At 40.0% G+C, this 21,855-nt stretch overlaps 1 protein-coding gene across 1 annotated transcript in view; it reads left to right on the top strand.

Annotated features, from left to right (window-relative positions):
• Positions 1 to 7,997: 7,997 nt before the first annotated feature.
• Positions 7,998 to 21,855, top strand: part of neurl1ab (neuralized E3 ubiquitin protein ligase 1Ab) — a 38,543-nt gene continuing 24,685 nt past the window's right edge. Inside the window, 3 exon segments of the mRNA XM_034681163.1 lie at positions 7,998 to 8,268; positions 15,578 to 15,819; positions 16,813 to 17,134. Of these exon segments, the coding sequence (XP_034537054.1) occupies positions 8,235 to 8,268; positions 15,578 to 15,819; positions 16,813 to 17,134 (598 nt within the window). The 5' untranslated portion in view covers positions 7,998 to 8,234.

Genomic DNA, 21,855 nt, shown 5'->3' with positions numbered 1-21,855 from the left:
GATTGCTGTATTTTCCCATTTTAGATGTGAATGTCTGCTTGGAGGAATATGACTATCTGTTTCCTCATTTGGTTCATAATCAGTATCATCAGACTCAGAACTGACCACAAGATGGTCTTCATCTTCAGACACACCCTCCTCTCTTTCACTGCCATGATCAAAGAGGAGTGCCAGGGTTATCACCTGTTTACTTCTGCTGCTCATTTTGTAAAGCACTGACAGAGAGTGGGTGATGTGTCGATGCAGAGTATAATATTGGTAGGACTCCCTTGCAGAGAATCTGTATATGTTTGTCCCCTCCTCTGCTGTAGTGATGGGAAATTCGGCCAACTCAAGCAAACAGAACCAGAACCAAACTCAAGCAAACAGAACCAGAACCAAACTCAAGCAAATAGAAGCAGAACCAACTCAAGCAAACAGAACCAGAACCAAACTCAAGCAAACAGAACCAGAGCCAAACTCAATCAAACAGAACCAGAACCAAACTCAAGCAAACAGAACCAGAACCAACTCAATCAAACAGAACCAGAACCAAACTCGAGCAAACAGAACCAAGTCAAGCAAACAGAACCAGAACCAAACTGGAGCAAACATTATTAATGTCCTCAGTGAAGATTGGCATTGAGAAAAATGAGATGCCTCAGCTTGGATGGGCTGATCCAATTTCTCCTCTCAGTTAGTATTTGCCCTCTCTTTGAGAAGACTCTCTCAGAAGAAACAGATGCAGCCACGATACACAGCCTCCCCTCCATCACCTGTATCCTATATCCTCACATGGGATTGGCCGCATGGCCGCCATGCTGACCAATCAAAACAAAGTTCTGCTGTGAGCAGAGCTGGGGCTGAGCACTGTGAGAGCTAAGCAGCGAAAGGAAGAAATGGGAGCCGGCTCTCTCTCTCGTGTACGTGATTGGGATGAAATATGTCACACAGTTGCAAAGAAACAATTAGTATTTGACACTTCTGACTCCTTTTAGCCTCCACTTTGACTGCCGGGTCAAACTGACCCTCCAACAGTATCTATGCAATATAAACATGAAGGGGGGGGGATTTTTGATTATAGTAATTAAGGCAAGTAGAAGTTTCATACCAAAAAAAGACTTAATTTTTTTTCTACTTTTGAACTTTGAAAAGGGTCAATCTGACCCAGAACATAACAGGAGGGTTAAATTAATGATTTGATGCTGATAAGAGGGGATGAGAAATCATAACCAAGCGGCAACCTCTGGTCTAAAATGAGTCCAATGTGGAAGTGCTAAAAACTGCAGTTCATCGAGGATCCGCTTGAGGCTGGCTCCGGAAGTACCGGAAACCACATACACACCAATTCAAAAAAGCGATCTTTACAGCAGAAATAAACACGTTTACAGCCAGGTACAAAAGACGAGTGTAGTCTGGATAGCTCATTTCTCAATCTGCACACACTGTACGGGGGGTGTTTTTTATTCTAATGTGGCAATTTCAAAGATATTGAGATTACGAGTCTTCCAATGAGAGGCACAGCTGACTTGATTGGCAGGCGGGAACACTGAAGTTGTTGGCTAGGAGGCTCAAAGCCTCAGCAGAAATATGGCTGCCGCCGCCGATTGGCCTCAAAAGAGTGCTTCAGAAACAGATGGGTGACGTCAAGGACACTACGTCCATATTTTATACAGTCTATGGTCATAACTGACAGCTTTGTTGACAAATGTGGCTCCTGTATCGTACTTAGCAAAGTAGAGAAGATGTTACAAAAACAACACAAGATTGGTTGAACTTTCCATAACCATGGGTGTGGGTTTCAAATCAACACAAGAATATGTTCTGCTGCAGACTGAGTCAACCTGAGGTATCTTTGATGTTTATCGGTTAGTTAAATGTGTGTTAAGGTTAGCAGAAGGGGGCATGACACAGCTCCACCAGCTAAATAGCTACTGCGCATGTCTTGACCCGGGATGTGGCTCTACTGCAGTCCATTTTAAGGATATGAGACACTCTGATTGTCTCATAGACATCCAATCAAACAAACTGTCCCTTTTGTCGGACTTAATAATATTAAAAAAGACAGCCCAGGGGATTTTACTGTGTACTCTGGATGATCAGGGGAATAGGGCTTAATCAGATTTGTGTGCATGGTGCTAACACTGTGTCTCATTTGAAACAGTTTTAACACATTAATGGACGTGATGCTGATGCTCTTACGCAATCAGGTTCATCAGTTTACTGTTTACTGTAAACTACAGCCCTGTGAAGTGGAAATTACTTCTTCAACATGCACTAACAAGCAGGGTAGCAGCACAAAAGGAGCAGGCTCTCGTATGAACACTATGAACAGTATATTCAGACAGTTTAATATTCAATAATAAACCTTACATTTTCACCATGAAGTGTTACTCTAAATATTCCTTTTTCATCTTCTGTAGAGACTTACTCTGTGAATGACAGCTTCACTGGAAAAAAGTGTTAACAATGAAATAAATTCAACTGTAAATATTTTGACACCACAAACCTAGATCGACCCTGTGGTCCTGCCCCTCAATTAGACCTTTATGGAAAACATTTGTCCTGAGTCAGAGGCAACTTGTGGTGTTGGGCACGTTGATCACATGTCAACAGTGATCAGAGTGAGGGAAAAGCATAGAAAGTGTTCTGTGACCTGATGGTTTTACAGTAAAGTAAAAAGATGCTTATAGCTGGCATTTAGCTTAGTTGATGACAGAATTGAGAGATGCAGTCAGATGTTCAGTTCACTGTGAGTTACTACACAATCCCTCAGGTCTTTAAACACATCATAATATCAGAGATGATCCTTTGGTTCCACACTCTCTGGATCACTGCTCACCGCTGAATGCCAGACTAAATAAAAATCAAACCAAGTTCATAAAGCTGTTATGTTCTTCTTTAATATCAACAACTCTGAACAACTGTCTGTCAAAGTGGTGGAGTGAAGAAAAAGCTGGGATAATGAACCAGAAACGTTACACATACTGATTTGCTCTGTATAACAACTGAGTTTCTGTTTGTTTGTCTGCATATTTTGGCACTGCATGTGGATACACTGGGAGCCCCTGACAACTGTAGTCCAATTCTTTCAGCGTGCACTTTGCCAATAATAAACTGTTTTCTGCTAGTTTTAGATGAATGCTGTGTGTCCCTTCCAGCTACAGTTTGCCTGATGATAAGCTCGTGATCAATGAACTTTTCCCTACTATCTTTTATCATACTACGATCACTTTCAGATGGTATTTGACAACTTGATTTCACCTCAGATACATGCCTGCCTGCCGGGTGGGGTTCCTTTACTGCAGACACCCCCCTGTCGAGGATCATATGACGCTCTTGTGTTACTTTGTAATGTTTGCATATGGCTCCGGGGCCAGGGTCCAAACTCTGAGCTGAATGGTGTTTTTGTTCAACATGGATCATCCCCGAAGAGAGAAAGTGTGCACACGGCTGCCTCAAATGAGGTTGTCAGATGTTCAAGGAGGACCAAAGCCAGCACACCCCACCAGGCAGCAGCTGCCTGCCAGGAGCCCATCGTCAAATAATCTACTGAAGGAGGAGGTGTGAGTCTGTTTTATCAGGTAAACAGAGTAGATCTACTTATGAGGGGAATGTTTAGAGCTATTACAGAAAACTAAGTAATAAATATACTATATGGAAAAATTAGCCTGTTTTAAAAAAAACCTGTTTGGATTATTAAATAGTGTCTAGTAGGGAAAGGCTCAGCTGCAGAGTTTTTGTTTTAAGCAACTTTAAGATTTCCTTGCTAGGGAGCAGATCAAATTACTACAGAGAGACAACACTACTACAATTACAATTGATACAACAGCAAAATAATGCTAAACAACTACAGAGAGACAAAAAAAAAGGTTATGCAAAACTACAACAATTACAAAGACTGAAAAAACTAAAACAAGAGAGAGAGAAAACACAAGGAGTTGCAAAACAACAAGAAGACAAAAACTACAACAAAAAGGCACAAATTGGAAGAGAAAAAAACAAATACAAAGATGCAAAAACCCAAAAAGACAAGAGGACAAGGAGTGGAAAACAAAGATGTGCAGATCTAAAACAAGGTAACACAAAACAAAAGACACAAAGAAGCAAAACAACTACAAAGACACAAAAGCTACAACAAAGATAAAAAACAAGGACTCTCAAAACATCTAGTTTCAAAATGACCAGAAAGAGACACAAAACACACAAAGTTGCAAATTGAAATAAGCTTAACAACTAAAAAGAGACACTCCACAAGAAGTTACAAAACAAAATATGAAAAAAAATGACACAGACATAAAACAAAGGGGAGTTATAAAACAAAGAAGAGACATCAAAGAAGAGACATAAACATGAAGAGTTTCAAATTAAAGAAATGAAGAACTTTCTTAAAGAGGTGCAACATAAGGATCAAAGGATTACTAAGACACAAAGACTACTACAGAGATACAAAACAAGATTATCATCATACACAAAGACAAGGGTGTGTCTAAGGCTGTCCCGTTTCAAAGGCTCTTTCAACTTCGGCCGACAAGTACATCTTACTTTTGCTGGGTCCAGAAGGATCTATTAGGCTGATACTTCATTGAACATGCCCAGAGTTTAATTTCGCACCAGTTCAAATGAGAGTGATTGATTTCAAACTCAATCAAAAAGCTGAAAATGCTAATTAAAAAAAAAAAAAAGGAAGTGGCTTTGAAACTCCAAATTTTGACAGGTGCTGCACTTGGTAACAAAAGGGAAAGGGCAGTAACAGCTGGTGATGTAAACAGGAAATCCCATAAATCAAAAACTTTCATATCACAAAAATTTGTGATTAATATTTCGACCGCTGGATATTTGGCAACCTTCTTCTGTGCATGATTGGAGGCATGCTGCTGAGATATTACTGTAGGACACAAGGCATCATGTTTTATCATTTCACAGGGAACAACACTTCTCCTTGTATTACAGAACAAGCAGTCAGAGTTTGACAGCCTGGTGATCAGGTGGAATGTCAAAATCCATTAAGCATGACTGTGATAGCTACAGGGTTCATGCTATAATTCCTAAGTATTTTCTTCACACTTTTTTGCAATGGCATTTTTTATTCATCTCAATCCTCTGTGACAAATAGAATCAGTTTGACTACCCTTCCTAGAAAATCACCATGCAAAAACGTTACATGACAAAAAGCCCCAGTGGTTCGGCTTTACCCTCATTCAGCAAATTGCTTACAGACAGTCGAGTTTAACCGCAATCAGTTTGTGTAAACAGCATGACAATATAGCTCATGCTACAGGGCCAATACAGTGTCTCACAGGCCTGGCTGCTGACACCAGTTATGTAAAACGCTCGGGCGACGAGGCTGGTCCTGAGAGTTCCCAGCTAGACACCAGGGTCACAATGCCCATGCAAAAATTCAGACGCCAGACATTTCGGGGAAGCCCTAAAGGTTGTTCCCTGACCAAAAACCCTTTCATTGAGGAAAGAATATTCATACAATTAAAACCCAAGCAAATTTGCAACATAGTTTCTCTTTTCTGTCCCAATGTCTGACCTCCAGTATCTCATTGAGCCTGACGCCGGCGGTGACTCCGCCTGGTCATCGTGGTAACCTCACCGCCAAAACAACAAGTCATAGTGCATCAGCATCAGTATATCTTAAAAAGACTTCTAAGTTGAGTAAAAGAGCTGCTTTTGGATGGACACAAACCCTCAGCTGTGGGAGGCAACAGCAAGTAGAGTTATATCTCTGTATTATTTCTCTTCATTTCCTCCAGATGGGGCCTTGAAGTGGTTTTCAGCAGGTTTCTGCCAAAATAACTATAAATGGAAGACCCTGCTGTTGAAGTATTTTCCCTCCTGCTCCCTTATTTCCATTTTTTACAGGATTATAGGATTATCTGAATTTCTTAAGATGAGTTTAAATGCTGCAACAAACAGTAGCTGCTGTTTTGAAAGTAAAAGACGACCTTTAAAGAAGTAAGGGTGAGTGAGCACTAACTGGGGCTGTGGCGTTAATAGTTAATCTAGGGTGAAATCAGGTTTGGACAACTAAGATCTAATTTCTAACATTTTTCAACCGGCTAAAATTTGGTTACAACATCAACCTGTCAGAAACAACACATTCGTTTCTATAATTCATTTAAGGAATGAAAGGAGGACAGAAATTATTATTGTGATGGCATTTCTCCATAGTAGTTTCCAGTTAAATTCCTGTAGAAGCTGTAATTGAAACGTGCCCTGGCTAGGGATGTGTGCCATTTAGCTAAACTAAACAAATACACTTTGTCACCCTTGCTAATTGGCAACTGAAATAATAGTTGGTTGAATGAATTAATGACTCATTTATAACTATAGGCCTGAATTGCATGTCATCTGTGTGTATAAGCTGAAACACAGCTGGCTACCACCATAATGGCCTACTAACTGTATGTAAACTAATGTGACTTTGAAAAAAACAACTTTTGTAAGTCCTTAAATAATTAAGCTTAGAAGATTTAAGCCACTTGTCATGTTTTTTTTTTAGTCAAAAGGAATATAACAACTGTTCAATACTTTTAAAGGTGGACATATCATGCAAAATCGACTTTTTAATTGTTCTATACCTGAAATATGTTTCCCTGGCATGTCTACAAACCCCCCGAAAATGAAAAAAATCCATTCTGCCCCTGTTCTGATTTCTCCACCTTTCTATAAATGTGTTGCTGAAACAAGCTGTTTCAGATTTCTGTGTTTTTAGTTACATCACAACAATATCCGGTCTGTAACGGAGTCGGAGCTCGGAGCCTGTTCAGCCATAGACTGTATAAATAATACTGAACCCCTCCCCTGTTTTTCATTCCCTGCACACACGTGTGCTAACAAGGAGCTTAGGAGGGAGGCATGCTAGTTGTAGGCTGTCTTAATAAACACAAAGGTCGGTTTTACTTCCCCACGTCTGCAGATTTGAAGATCTAGTGGATGATTTTTATTTTTCATGGAAAATTGCTAGCGCTAGTTAGCATAGCAACATATCTACATTTTCGTCGTTGTGTACCGAGACACACGTCGACATACTGATAAATAAAACAACAAGAAACACAAAATCTGTGACCAATCCTTCAGAAAGGTCCTGCTGCAGTCGCCTCTCCGTCAGGATCAGATTCTGGATCAGATTCCGAGGGTTGAAGTAACGCAGGTCTGTGAGCAACCATGTATAATCAGCCAACATGTAACATTAGATCATAGGCTGGACAGCCGAGGGCACATCCACTTCCTGAGGGGGTTGTGGTCAGAGAGAAAACAGACCGTTCTGAGCAGGGATGAAGAAGAGGGCTTTTCAGGCAGGCCAAAATCTGATTTCAAAGTGTTTTTTGAGCAATAAACTTTAAAGACATGTTTTGGGGACCTGTTAGACCAATATATTTGATGAAAAGAGCGTAATATGTCACCTTTAATAAATGTAGGTTGTGAAGACAGAAAGGGTAAATGCGTTATGTGTGAATGCACTGGCCACCCCTGCCAATGGGAGAGCCTCAGTTGGGCCACCCAGGTCAAAAAGTCCAGGACACGCCCCTGCCTGTCATGTAAAAGCAAAAGCATCAACTAATTGCATCATAATGGGCTTCATTTTGAAAGTGAAAGAGGAGCTGGTGGAGGGATGAGGGTAGCAAACAGGTTAGTCCTCTCAACAGGTGGGGAGATGAAAAACTACCACAACCTGTTTGATAGGACTGTCTGGTAAATATCTGAGGTTTTACCGGAAAGTGAGGGGAAGATATGATGACATAGTTAAAACTTTTTCATTATACAGACAGAAAATTCTTTAAAAATGTGTGCAGCAGTTAATTCAGTTCCTACAGATGCATTAAATGTAAATCACAGCAGGGAGATGAGGGTCCTCGACGTGTCTATTCTAATATAATGGTAATTTAATGCATATGGAGACTCTTGAGGTCCTCTCTGTGGTAGCTACAGCGTTAATAGTCCGGGTAGCTCCACCTCCACCACCACCTTTTATGCTAATTTCAGAATGATCTGTGCGCGGACAGGAGGGAGCCGCTGAGCTCTGTGTCTGTGCGCTGCAGCCCGCATGACTGCTGCTCTATGTCGACGAAGCTTTTGGACACACACACACACACACACACACACACTCAACCTGTCTGACCGGGACTTTGATTTCTGTGGACGTGTCGGTGTAATGTCGCCGCTGCTGAGGACGCGCAGCTGAACGTGAATCTCGTGGATCCAGCCTGTGGAGAGGAGAGGTGAACAGCACCTTGCATCCAGCCATGGGAGGTCAGATCACCAGAAACAACTTCTACGGTAAGGAGCATCCCAGGTCTGGATTCTGTATTATCAGTGATGATTAGTGATGGCTGAATTAAAGGATATAATAGAGTTGTGAGCGTGCAGCTTTAAGCCCGTGTGCATCAAAATAGTAGGCGTCCTGCATGGCAGCCTGAAAAAATGAAAAGTGAAAGTAGCTGCTTTAGCCAAGTTTTGCCACCTTCTGTAAGTCACGACTGGATTTAAATAAGATTAAAAATTATGAGGAAAAAAAAATCTGATGCATTATGTTTACAAAAGCATTCTAAAATAAAATGAAGCCTGTACATGGAAAAGTTGGAACTAAAAGAGCAGAGTGCACTAAGTTGGTACAGAACTCTTTAACCCATCTTGGTAACTACTACTGCAACTTTACGTCCATCTATGTCACTATGTAAAAATCAAGTAAACATGTATTAACTGGTGCACTAGGTGCTATTATGGATTAATTTTAACATGAATTGGTAATCTGTGGTGAACATTTTATCTTCAAGTTTCTTGCAGAAGCTTTGTAGCCAGAATGGAAACATTAGTGTATTTCCTTTACTTTCCAGAGTAAGACCGGACAGGGATTCATACTCTCTAACAGCTGTTATTTTCTGTATTATCTTTGTGAATAGTTTACTGACTAAACAACTCAAACAGTTCCACATTAAAATATGTATAAACGTTGTTGCATGGGAGGCGTCTTTAGTTGAATTACACAATTAGTACATTGGTTGATTGAGAAAAATTTGTAATTGGTTAAATCTGTTTTGCTTGTGTTTGTATGGCTTTAATTTAACAGTCATGGAGTTTTTCATTGTTGATTAACAATTGAGCAATATCTAGTAGTCACCTTTGGCTCTTTGTTTGTTTTTCTGAGCAGCTGTCACCACTTTTTGATGGTTTTTGACACTTTGCAGTCCAATATCAAGCCAATTAACAATTAAATGAGATAAAAGTAAATATTTGAAGAAAAACAAAAAGTCACTGATTTATACCCAATGTTTGCCTCATTTGCTGAGGTAGGCTGAATTAAACTGGCAAATATTTAGAATTCACTGGTGACAACAAGTCTGAGAAGTTTTGATTCAGATTAGGTGTTTTGTATTTGGTAAACATCTCAGTTCCCATTTGGGCCAATGGACACAAGCCAGTCAATGTCATTTTACCACTGTTAGAGGCTACTAGTGTGAATTATGATGCTGGTTCAGGCTGCGGTGCTGCTAGAACTTTTGGACCCCTGACATGAGCTCAGTGAAGACCCCGTAAACATGATCCAAGTGATTTTTCAGGAACCCTTCGGCCCTCACCCCTCCTCATTTGGTGACCTTACGTGACTTTATACTTAAGTTAAGGAATCGCAGTAAGACGTTGACACAGAAGTTGGCACAAGAGTTAAACAAACTCAAACAGATAGGTGATTTTTTTTTGTCAAGATCTGAATTTCTTAATGTTATCCCAGCATTGAGACTTAAGTGATCGATGGCACTTCTTGTGCCTTATATTACACATTTTCCAACCAGCAAAATCCACAATGCCTGCACCCAGGTACATTTCAGCGAGAGAGATGAATTTTATGTCAATTAATGGCATTTTGAAATTATGGATATCAGCAGATGCCAACAGTCACGAGACAACAAAAATGTCTGCAGACAATGCAGGCAGCCTCGTCAATGTGGCTGCTGTTGAGCGATGTTTATGTCCCCTAAATTCAACTCAACTCAACTTTATTTATAAAGCATTTTAAGAACAACAGCAGTTGGACATAAGTGCTGATAAATGATAAAATGTTTTTTCATCCTAAATGACGGTGTATCAAAGACACTGGCTGGTGTTTGATATACATTCTGTTATGATGTATTAATAATGCAGTCTAATATAGCTTCTGACATAAATATCAAGGTATTTTTCTATTCCATACATTTATATTAATTCTATTTATAACATGTTACTTGCTAAGATAACCATGCATATTAAGTTGACATCCAAATGGAATAATTTATGTAATTGTTATGAAGCTGTTGTATTTAAACAAGTGCAAAAAAACACAACAACTCGATACTAAATTTATCTCTTAGGATTTTTTTTCTTAAAGAACTTAAAGAACTAAAGAACGCTTTTTTGTAGCACTGAATTATGGACTGTTAATTGGCCATAAAACAGAACATTTGAAGACACACTTGAGGCTTTTGGAAATTGTTGTGAACAACTACTTTCTAGACCACAAAACTGTACATTAATAGTCAGAGACCGGAGCTTTTCTCTCAGGTGCAACCCAAAATGTTGCTCGTGTGACATTCAAGGTCCCAAAAGAGCAAAATAAGTCTATTTACAACTTGCCCCTCCAGGCCTCCACCCTTATGTTTCAATTCTACCATCACAGAGCAGGATACTGTCATTAAAGTTAAAAACTAACTTCAGAGAGAGACTATCTGAGTAAGCAAGAAGTTATATGTATGTCTTCTATTCTGGGTTGTTGTCATGATTTATAATGTGTCACCAAATTTAAGGGAACAGTAAAAGTACCGGGCTGACTCTGCCTGTAAATGTATAGGGACAGGAGTTGGAAATTAGCCATGCATGGCATCTAGTTTATACACTTTATAAAGCAATGTTCCATGTATTTTTCCCTGTCAAATAAAAAGGTAAATAAAAATAATCAGGTGAGTATAATTTCAAGTGTTACAGATTCACTTTTGTTGACCTGTTATTGAACCCTCAAAAGCAGGGACATACTCATAACATATCAAACACATCTGTGCCCCTTGGCTCTATTGCGTGCTGCCTGTTAGGGCCTGTCTTGTCAAATATCCACCAAGGCTTCACTGAAGTCACACTTCATTCTCAGTGAGGATGAATCAAATAGGAGTGTAAGAGTCGTGGTGACACTGGCCAGGACTGCGGTTTGTCTCTGCACTGTTTGTAACTTCCAGTAAAAGACAGCAGAGGCAGTCACATTCTGATCAGTGGTGTAATAATAAGTCCCAAGATTCCTTAAACATACAGAGAGGACTTTTTCAATGGTTGTGACACACAAACAATATCCGTCTTCATATGACCTACAAAAGCAAAGCTGCGCTGTCAGGCAGAAACCTTGTATCTCCATATTTCATCCCTAATTATTTGCATTAATCAATGCTATGGATTGCCCTTTATGCCTGTCAGTAGACTGTCTAAAATTTAACTGATGGAAAGTATTCAAAATAACAGGTGGTTGTATCTCATGCATATTTCATGTTATGTTATGTCATGTATCCTCAGGTCATGTAAAAGCATGGGGTTCTTTTTTACTTCCTGGAAAGTTGTGGTTTTGGAGATACAAGGCATCTATTTGATGATGATAAAAGAAAGATTTCAAGGGAACAAGTTGTAGCATGACCATTACAATTTTACTGGCAGTCTCACAATGAGTGGTTCATTATCAGGTTAAAAAGAGGTAGAGTGAGATTTTTCTGAAGAAATAGAATGCATAAATTTTCAGACAAGATTAATGTAGAAAGAAGATAGACCCGTTTTGTGCAAAATCAACATAGAATAAAAGATCCCTTGGTGTTGCTTCAAGTTGCTCATCACACATTTGTCATTGCACCTTTTTTTGATTGTGTTAGGGGTGTGATCATTGTTTACTCTGATGTCTACATCTAGTTGCAAGACTACAAATAATCTATCATAGACAGTACTGTCTGTAATGGCCCAATATTTGCACTTACTCAAATGTGTTCTTTTATCTACACAACTGTGAAAAGTTTGGACACACCTTCTCGTTCAATGTTTTTTATTTATTTTAATTATTTTCGACATAGTAGATTAATACTGAAGACACCAAAACTATGAAATAATATGGTTTGGCCATAATATGGATTACAACAGTAGTCAAATAGGGCTATTCATTGTGTACTAACCCTACCTCTGAACAACACAACTGATGGTCTCAAACACATTAAGAAGGCAAGTTATTTTACAAATGAACTCTTAACAAGGCTCATGTTAATTAGAGACCATTCCAGGAGACCACTTCATAAAGCAGACTGAGAGAATACCAAGAGTGTGCAAAGCTCTCATGAAGGAAAAAGGGGGCTACTTCACAGAATCTAAAATAAAAATATTCTGGTTTATTTAACACTTTGTTGTTCATTAAATAATTCCATATATTCTTTAATAGTTTTGATGTCTTCAGTATTAATCTACAGTGTTCCAAATAATTCAAATAAATACAAACCCTTGAATGAGAAGGTGTTTCCAGACTTTTGACTGGTAGTGTATGTCCAATTCACTTCACTCATAGGTTAAAAAAAAGAAAGTAATTTGCCTATGTTCTGTTTTTTTGTTAACCCACTCCAAGATGTTTTGGATGTGAAGGTAACGGGGCTGCAGAAATGATAATAATAGAGTGAATGTAACGTCCAGAGAGAGAAATGCTATTTAAAGATTTGATATTGTTGGTTAGACGTTAAAGAGGTGCTAATCAATCCACAGAGGCCCGTGAGGTGTTGCGTCTGTTTTCTGAGCTTACAGGAAACGCTCCATTCAGTCTCAGTCCTGGTTTTGATAGAGTACAATACAGCCCTGTTGTGTTTTCCTGAAGACATCACGTCTGACATGACATCATGTTTGCAATATGGTTGAAGGATTTGTTATGACTTCATTTAAGTCCACTGTTGTACAAAGAACACAATTCAACATTGTTCTGCGGGGACAAGAGCATGCAAGGAGCCTAACAAATACACTGTACTGAGCCCAGAACACTTGGCAGAGCCTCTCTGATTGTGAACCGCAGGGAAAGTCTCTCTCTGCCTTCTACACAATATGAGTGTCTGCATCCAAGAGGGGAGGAAATCGAGTCTTCAAACTTACACCTCTGCCCTGAAATCACAACAACAGTGGCCTGGTGTCAGAGGTTGCATGTTGAGTCAGTGTCAGTGGTAATTGTTTTGTCTCGTACGTTATAAAACCTCTTCAGCTCTCCAAAGCCGCTAAAATGAAGAAACAATAACCATCTTCAGCAACATTTCTCTCTCAGACAAACACGAGCAGCTCCGACACAGTCTTCCAGATTTAGGTGTGAAAAAACAGGCAGTTCTCAAGGACGAGGAAGTGTTAATTAAGCCAAATTTATGTGTCTTGCCTCCAGTCTTGGCACATCTCATACTTTAAGACTTTAAATGTCATTGTAGAGAGGACTAAAGTATTTTAGTGCTTGATCTGATTACACTGGTACATTTTATCAAATAATTCTGCATGACCATGTCCTTAAATTTGACAAGAACTTAATTTGTGTGAGAAAATTCCTTCTCCACACCACCGCAGTGACCTTGGTGTGGGGGGAGACGTCTTGAAACACAAAAGAGGACAGTTAGTCCTCATGAAAGGGAGTGAATGTGAAATCATGACTTCTGGCAAATTGTTTATCAGTCTAAATTCCAAAAAGGCAGATGTGGTGTAAAAAATGATGTTCCAGCTCCATTGTGAGACACTGTAAGTGGGAGAAGTCATGATTCACGCATGTTCACATGGGAAAAATATTAAAAACTCTCCTGCATATTGTGAGTCAGATGTTCTCCTTTGGGTCTACTCTTATTTTGCTGTTTCCTCTGACCCGCTTAGCGAGATTAATGTCTCTACATCTCATTTAGGGATTGTGATTTTGTTTAGCAGCTTTTGTTTCTGCCTTTTTGAATTCATTTTGACACAGGAGCTAGTTTCTTCTTGACTTGTAGGCACAAATATGCAAGGAATAATGTGAAGTGAACAGGTGGTTATGCAAATTAGAATCCTGGCAGGGTGAGCAGGATCCAGATGCGAAACGGATGCATCTTGTCTCACCCTGAAGGGGTCGAGAATAGAAATGTCTGGAAATTTTTGTTGAAATGTTAAACTTAACGCTTTTATTCGCGGACAAGTTAATGAAATACGTCAAACTGAATGTTTCTGTTGAAGGTAACGCTAGACTGGGTGAACAGGACTTCTGCAGGATTATTTGTGTTGACATTCCCTCACTCAGCTCTCCTTCTCAGAGCTTCAGAACTGACACACCTATACATAAATGACATAGGCATCCTTACTTTCACTATTGTTACTACTATAACCATCACTGATGGTTCAACTTGTTAGGTAGCGATCAGCAACTTAGAGATGCTTTCACCAGCTCTGCTGCTGCTGTTGCCTAGACTGCAGGACAGTATGTTGCTCCACTTGTCCCTATCAGAGATGGTTGGGGCACAGCAGCTCCTTGCACTACTCTCATTTATGTGCTCTGTAATCATTCCCAACTCTCAAGACCAGCCTGAGCAGAAAACTGATTTCCCTCAGTATTTAACAATTTAAAATGCAAACAGTTTTTGCCACAGTGTCAACAGGCAGATGTTTGAATGTGCCAGACTCCTCTCCACAGATTGATTTGATGTGATGTGTGTGATGTCATGATGTCCCTGGCGTTGCTTTTGCCATTGAGAATGGATCACTCCTGTTCTTGGGTTTTGACCAATCAGAATCAATTATTTAACACAGCTGGGTAGTGTGAAGGCAGAGTAATAATGAGGAGTAATTGACATGTGTTCATGAAAACATGAGCAACAACTGGGAATAACATGCATCAGCCATGCTTCGCTATTAATAGAGGAGTTTTAAATAGACTGTATCGGGCAGCTGAACATGAAGTACACGGAACTCCATAGAGATCCACAAGTTTGCTTTCGGCTGCCCTTTTTAAACGCTTTGAATATCTTATATTTTAGCTCTTTGTTGTCTCCCGTCTTCTGCTCCTTCTTTACACCTATAAATGTAAAAATGTGATCCTGTTTGGTGAGAAGCAAACTGTCTCCGAAAATTAGTTTTTCAAATCCGCCAGGAAGCAGAACAAAAAAAAAACGGGAATCGATCATTTCTGAAATGAGATCAATTTGCTGCATTTTTTTTCCATAACTACATAACAAAAGAAGCATTTCAGTCCTTGTCTAGTATTTCTTTCATTCAAGGATATGTGTGCATGTAATTTTTTTGGCACATCTTTCTTTTGTGTTCACAGTAGGTGTGAGGTTTCACTGTGCTACCTTGGAAACTGGAAACAGAACCCAAGGATTAGATTATTTCAAGCATTTTTACTTAATGGGATGTTACAGGAGCTGACAGCAGGTCGTAACCTGGAGTTCACCTCATGATGCCGGTATTTTATTTAAAGTGAAGCCTGCGGTGCTATAGGCGAGCTAATCTAATATTCTAATCTTATCTAAAATTCTGGGTTTTTGCTGTAAATTGTCAGTAATGTGTTTTCTATTCCCCACCTGTGGTTCAAGATAAGAAAACCCTTTTCTTTTCCACATAGATTCTCTGAACGGCCCATTTCCAGTCACATCCCACCGATGCCACCACAGGCCAAAGCGCTGCCTGCCCATCCAGCCATGCGGGAGTTTGTCTGCCTTCCCTCTGCTTTTCCACCCAAGCACCAAGGGCTCGCAGATCGCCATGGACATGTCTCAGAGGACCGTGAAGAGACAGGGCAGCTTCTGTAACGCCATCACCTTCAGCAACAGGCCTATCGCTGTGTACGAGCAGGTTCGGCTAAAGGTAAAAAAAAAATAATACGGCAGATGTGTCCCAGTATAAGCATTCAGAGCATGTTTTGGAGTTGTGATCTGTAAACAGTAGAAAGATAAAAAGGAAAGAAAAGGAAGTCGATCAAAAAATCCCAGCATGCTACACAAAAAAACACTGGGTTAAAAATTGACCCAGTTTGGGTCAATACAGCACTGATGCAACACTCAGCTCTCTCTGTTTGTTTTTATTTTTCATCTCCCTGTCTCCCTCTCTATCCACCGTCTTTGCTCTCCCCCTTTGATTTTCTCTCTTCTCTCTGCTCTTGTGTGGGCCAAAGCTGCAGCAGCTTAGAACAAGTTTCCACTTCACCTATCAGGCCATCTATATCCTGATAGTGAGAGAGCAGGCCAAGCATTGCCATGTGAGGAGTACTCTTATCTGGCACAGTTCAATGCAGAGTAAATACATGTTCGAAATAAGACAAAAATAGTTTGCAGGTGATAAAAATACCAAGGTTAATAGACTTGTTTGCCTGAAACTGATATTTTGACACGTTTCCAGATTGGCAACTATGGATGGCATTGTTAGTCTGAATGCAAAGTATGGGATGAATTGCCATTAATTTCATTGCAGGTCTGCCTCGGGATAAAGTCATAATATCTTTATATTTTAGTGGTACATGTAATCACATTATCTGGATGAAATACTTTATGTTTATGACCAAATTCATACCAAATTTAAGGACTTTTTCCTCGGCATCAGCTATACTTTCTGTTTAGTGTCAATTACACACTATTAGCATGCTAATGTGCTCTGAAGTTTGCATGTTTTTATTGAAGAAACAGCATGTAGAAACTATCATGTAACGCGCTGACAGTAGCATTTCCCTCAAACCATCACTATACCTCACAAAAGCTAGCATAGCCTTGCTCATACCGTTTTAAGCTAACGGTTGAAAAATCAAAGAGAAAAGTAAATCTTAAGTTGACTGTCATTAATGTACTGTCACTGTATGTTCTCTAGATCACTAAAAAGCAATGCTGCTGGAGTGGTGCCTTGCGTCTTGGTTTCACTACCAAAGACCCGTCAAGGATCAACCCGGACACCTTGCCGAAGTACGCCTGCCCCGACCTGGTGTCCCAGAGCGGCTTCTGGGCTAAAGCCCTGCCAGAAGAGCTTTCCAATGAGGGAAACATCATCTCCTTCTGGGTCGACAAGAAAGGCAGGGTGTTCTACCGGATCAATGACTCCGTCCCAATGCTGTTCTTCAGTGGGGTGCACGTCTCTGAACCTATGTGGGCTCTTATTGACGTCTACGGGCTCACAAGGGGGGTCCAGCTGCTAGGTGAGTCATGCAGTCAAAACTAGGTTGTCTGTTTCATTTCATCGGTTGTTTAAAAGTTGATCAGTCAGTCCCACGAGTTTAATCTTAACTTAAATATCTCAACAACTGTTTGATGGATGCCCATGACATTTTTCGGAGACATTCATGGTCCCAAGAAGATATATAATAAACTTTATGAGCCTTTGGTTTTCCATCTAACTCCTTTATGAGGTCAAATTTTATTTGTCCATTACTTTGTCTAAGGCCCAATTAATCTGAACTAATGACACTAGAGTCAGTTTCAGCAGTACTTTGAATTCTTGCAAGTATGCAGTTCTGTGTGACGACAAAACACAATGGAATTTTATGTCTACCAAAACTCACTAAATGTTAGCCACATGTGTGTTTCTATCAATACCGTCTATTTTTTTAATTTAATTGATCCCACTCAGTATTGGCTAATATCCACATCTAGACATCAAAACTGATTGGGAAGAAAAAAATGGCTTTAGAGCGTTTCTTTAGACATTCATATCAGGACATTGAACACAGCATCATCATAGCCTAAGACTCTTGCTGTAGCTACTACAATGCTTCACCACTGGAAACTATTCTGCATCTGTAGGTGCTTTTTTTTCTCCAGTTTAAGTGGTTAAAAGGTGATGTTACACACAGCTGCTCTACTTTTCCCACACCCCCAAATAGCTCTGTGGAAAAAGATGGTGGTAGATTAGGAAGATTGTATAGTTACCACAGTCATTAGTATCAGAGAAATGCCCCTAAGGGGTAGGTTTCAAAATGTCTGAAATTTATTCTAACAAGTTCTGTGTGGTGTTTAAAGGGTCATTACATGAAAGAAATTAAGAGTAAACAGGTCCCCTCCGGTCGTTAGCCATGGTTTTCACTGCACTGAATCATCTGAAGTATGTTTGGACTGCAGATTGAGATGCATTCATGAAACACATCATGAGCTTAACACAGCTGTCTCCAATTTTTGGAAACAATAAGAAACTACGTAAAATAGATAAATAGAAATCCTAGTGGATGCCTTGCCACTTATTTATAACCATTTCCAAGAATTGGACTGCCCCTCTCCAAAGAATAGAGGCTGTCATCACCCTTAATAAAAATAGAAGAGGCTCCCAAGTTGTGTAGATAGTGCCATTTAACCTCATTTCTGGCGGTGTGCTTGACAGTGAGAAGCGTGCTATCTCGTGATGGGCTGTTTGGTATCCAGCACCAGAGTGCAGCTATCTGGGGTTCACTGGCCTCACGGTTGACCAGCACACAGCTCTTGTCGAGGAACAAGAGGAGTGTGTTGGTCATCCGAAGAGGACAGAGGAGAGGAGGGATGATGTCAGGTAATGACACGTCTCAGGTGTTTTTTTCCTCGGCAGTCTAGCCACAGGAATGTCTCACTCTTTGAATCCAAGTCCGAGTTCAACTTCATTTAAACATGTGATCTCCCTGCAATCATTTCATACACCTTGGGGGGCTCATCTTCAAAACTTTATGAAAAAAAAACACAGAATCAAGCCATTTTGCTATTAAAGCAAGATTTGAATAGTCAAACCTTGTGAGCTTTTTGGGCCTGTGAATGAGGCCAGAGTGCTAAATCCCACAGCTCCTTCGCTGGTTTTCCCACATTGATCAACTTCATCCCCACATTGACGTCTTAAACCGAAAATCCTCAGCCCTCAGTCAACTGAAGGATCACTTGGCTATCAGCTGTCCTCCGTAGCCCAAGAGCGTCACTACTTGAGAGCATGGTATGGTATATCTCAAAGGCCCTGTATTGTCTCGGCAGTTGGCTGCGGTTCAGCAAACACTTGGGCTCTGAAATATGGGCGGGTACATCAAAGTCTGCTGTTGTGAACTTGTACATATGCCTATTTTCCTTCAACAGAAGGGTGCACTTTGATTCTTAATGATGCTTATACTACAGCTCAAAATAAATGCTGCACCAGCTGATAAATTGAGCCAAATTTCACCTGTTGTGGCTTTGTTATCACACAATCTTTCCAGGTGGGAATTAGATTCTGTGCAGTTGTTTCTTTTGTCTTTGTTTTTTGATACAGTAGACAAATGGAGCGTGAAGCTGTGAATAAGTGCTGTGAGGGGGTTAGCTGACCTTGATTTGGCTTTGTAGATAAATGCACCACACAGTTCAAATCTAAGTGAATACAATTTGTTGTAAACCTACTGACCGAGCGAAGTAATGTTTTTTAAAGGGGGCACTCAGGCCAGCTTTACAAATGTCAATCAGCAATGCTACTTACACAATTGTTTAATGCCTTCTGAGGCACTAAAGGGAACACTTAAGATATTTCAATGACACTTTAAAGTAAAAATTGATTGTTTTTTAAGGTCAAAGTCAATGCAGCACAGCCAGAGACATCAGCTGTGTCAGGGGGTAGGATCCTTTGAAGGATGCATCCTTTGTAGCCTGTGTACACCGCTCAGGCTGAACTGAAATGAGACTGTTCCTGCCCTTACCCTTGCATCACATAGCGCTAGCAGCAGGTAACTAGTTGGCTAACCAGCTAAAAACAGTCATATTTAATAACCATCACCATCAAATTAAAGATAAACTCAAGCTGAAAGGCATCCGTCTTTTTCACATTTAATCGTCCGCTATTCCAATAAGTGGAATCCAAATACTAATATTTAGCAGGTTTCAACTCAGTTGCTTGGGAGACGCCATCTTGTTTGAATTGGCATGCAAAAATCTTGGGATATGTTGGGCTGTGAAGGATGGATTGGTTGCATCCTTCACACCCTGGGAAAGGTGCGACAGTCGCAGGCCATATTTGAAGGAGCCTTGAAATGGGAAATGTAGGATTGCTGGAGTTTCACCCATATTAGGCACCAAACACTTCCTCAATTCAGACCTTTCTTCTTTCACTGTATCCCTCATGAGTCCCTGAGCTTTATGAAAGTGCTGTGGTGCCAAATCTCTGGAATTCCCCTCATGTTGAAAAATAAACATACAGTATATGTGTCGTAATAACATTACTTCTCCAAAACATTTCACCATTGTTTCTCTGAGCACAACCATTCTCGTGTTGTGACCTCATTCTCCAGCTGACACAGTCATTAGCTCAGACCAACCAGCCTTTACTCCCTTCTATTATAAGACCCATGTAGTGAGGATAACTGTATCTGATCTAGGGTTGCAAAGGGGTGGAACATTTTGGTAAATTTCCGGAAAGTTTCCGGTAAATTTCCATGGAAAGTTAAGCTGGGGAATTTTGGAAATATTCCAAATTGGAAACTTTCAGTGGGAATTATGGGAATTAACTGGGAATTGAGGGTGATTTAATATAAAGGTATCATATCCAAGCATAAATATTTGTTTTTTTATAAGCAGACATCCATCCAAAATAATACAATTAAAACAGATTTATTTATAAGTAGAACTTTATCAAGTGTTAAATATTTTATTGAACAATCAATTATTTCATTGAAGAACAAAAACATGAAGTTGAGTTAAATATTACTCATCAAAAATTAACAAAAAGCAATCCCAACAAAGTCCCATTCAAAATGTTAAATGAAATGCATCTTCCCCCAAGCTTCTCAATTCTCAAGGATTCTAGAAGTCATCTGTGCATGTGATGGAGGAATGCACAGTGCATGTAGGGGGCGTGGTCTCAATAGCCCTGCAGTAAGCAGTGTGCTATGTGCATGTGATTGAGGAATAGCATAAATGTTCAACTGTACCTGCATGAAATCTGGTTGTTTTAGTCAGGATTATGCTAAAATATATTTCCCAAACTATATTTAAGTTCCCTATTAAGAGCCAACCTTCAATTTAGTAAATTCCTGGTTTATTCCCATAAATTCCCATGGAAAGTTTCCAACTTTGAAAATTCCCGGAATTTTGCAACCCTAATCTGATCAGATCGTCGCTGTAATAGCTTCTCTGCCTTTAATAATGCATGGATTGATCATGAAGATGTCCCTGCTGTCATGTCAGCGCACACAACAGAACAGCTGTTGCGATTTCTTACAAAAAAAGGCCTTCTACTTGTTGACTGAGTAAAGGCAGGGTTATGGGTACAGTGGGTGTTAGCTGTTCTGATGAGGCCTTTCGCTAGTTTATTAATTTTCTTCAAGTAGTGGATGAAAATAACAATGATGAAGTTGCTTTAGTAGAGCTCCTATAAGGACTTGAGGCTTGTTGTAATTTTGACACATTCATTCGCAGTAGGCAGTGACCTACTATGACAGAGATCCAATTCAGCACTCAGCTGTTATTTTAGCCCGTGATAAAGCCCATCAAACACATGCTCTGCAGGATTGTCGTACCGTTGTATCTCTTTGATCTTTTACTGCCCTACATGCTGCATTTAGGATTGAATCAAAGCAGCTTAACATCGCTACCTTTTTTACTTGTGCTGTTTGTCAATGCAGCCTGCTTTCAAACACTATTCCTGCTATCAGGTCTTACTCTGATGTTTAAGGATCTTTTAAAGAGCGGTGTTGTTTCCTCTCTAAGCTGTTCTCAAGGGAGTGCAGTGCAGCAGCTAGCCACCCATGCAAGGAGTCAAAGGTGAGCCTGAGATCAGTGAGACTGCTTGAAAGCTGAGATGGCGTTGCGTAAGAGAGGAAGCTAATTAATCTGCTGAAATCAAACGGAGCCTGAAGGGTTGTCCGGACCAACAATGCAGCCCATGCATTTAAGAAAGATCTGTTACATCACCACACTTGTCCTACTCACGCAGCTATCAATACAGACT

This window comes from Notolabrus celidotus, chromosome 4 (genome assembly GCF_009762535.1).
Source record: "Notolabrus celidotus isolate fNotCel1 chromosome 4, fNotCel1.pri, whole genome shotgun sequence".
Classification (NCBI taxonomy): domain Eukaryota; kingdom Metazoa; phylum Chordata; class Actinopteri; order Labriformes; family Labridae; genus Notolabrus; species Notolabrus celidotus.
The sequence above is the reverse complement of the archived record's forward strand: the minus strand, read 5'-3'. Positions and strand labels throughout refer to the sequence as shown.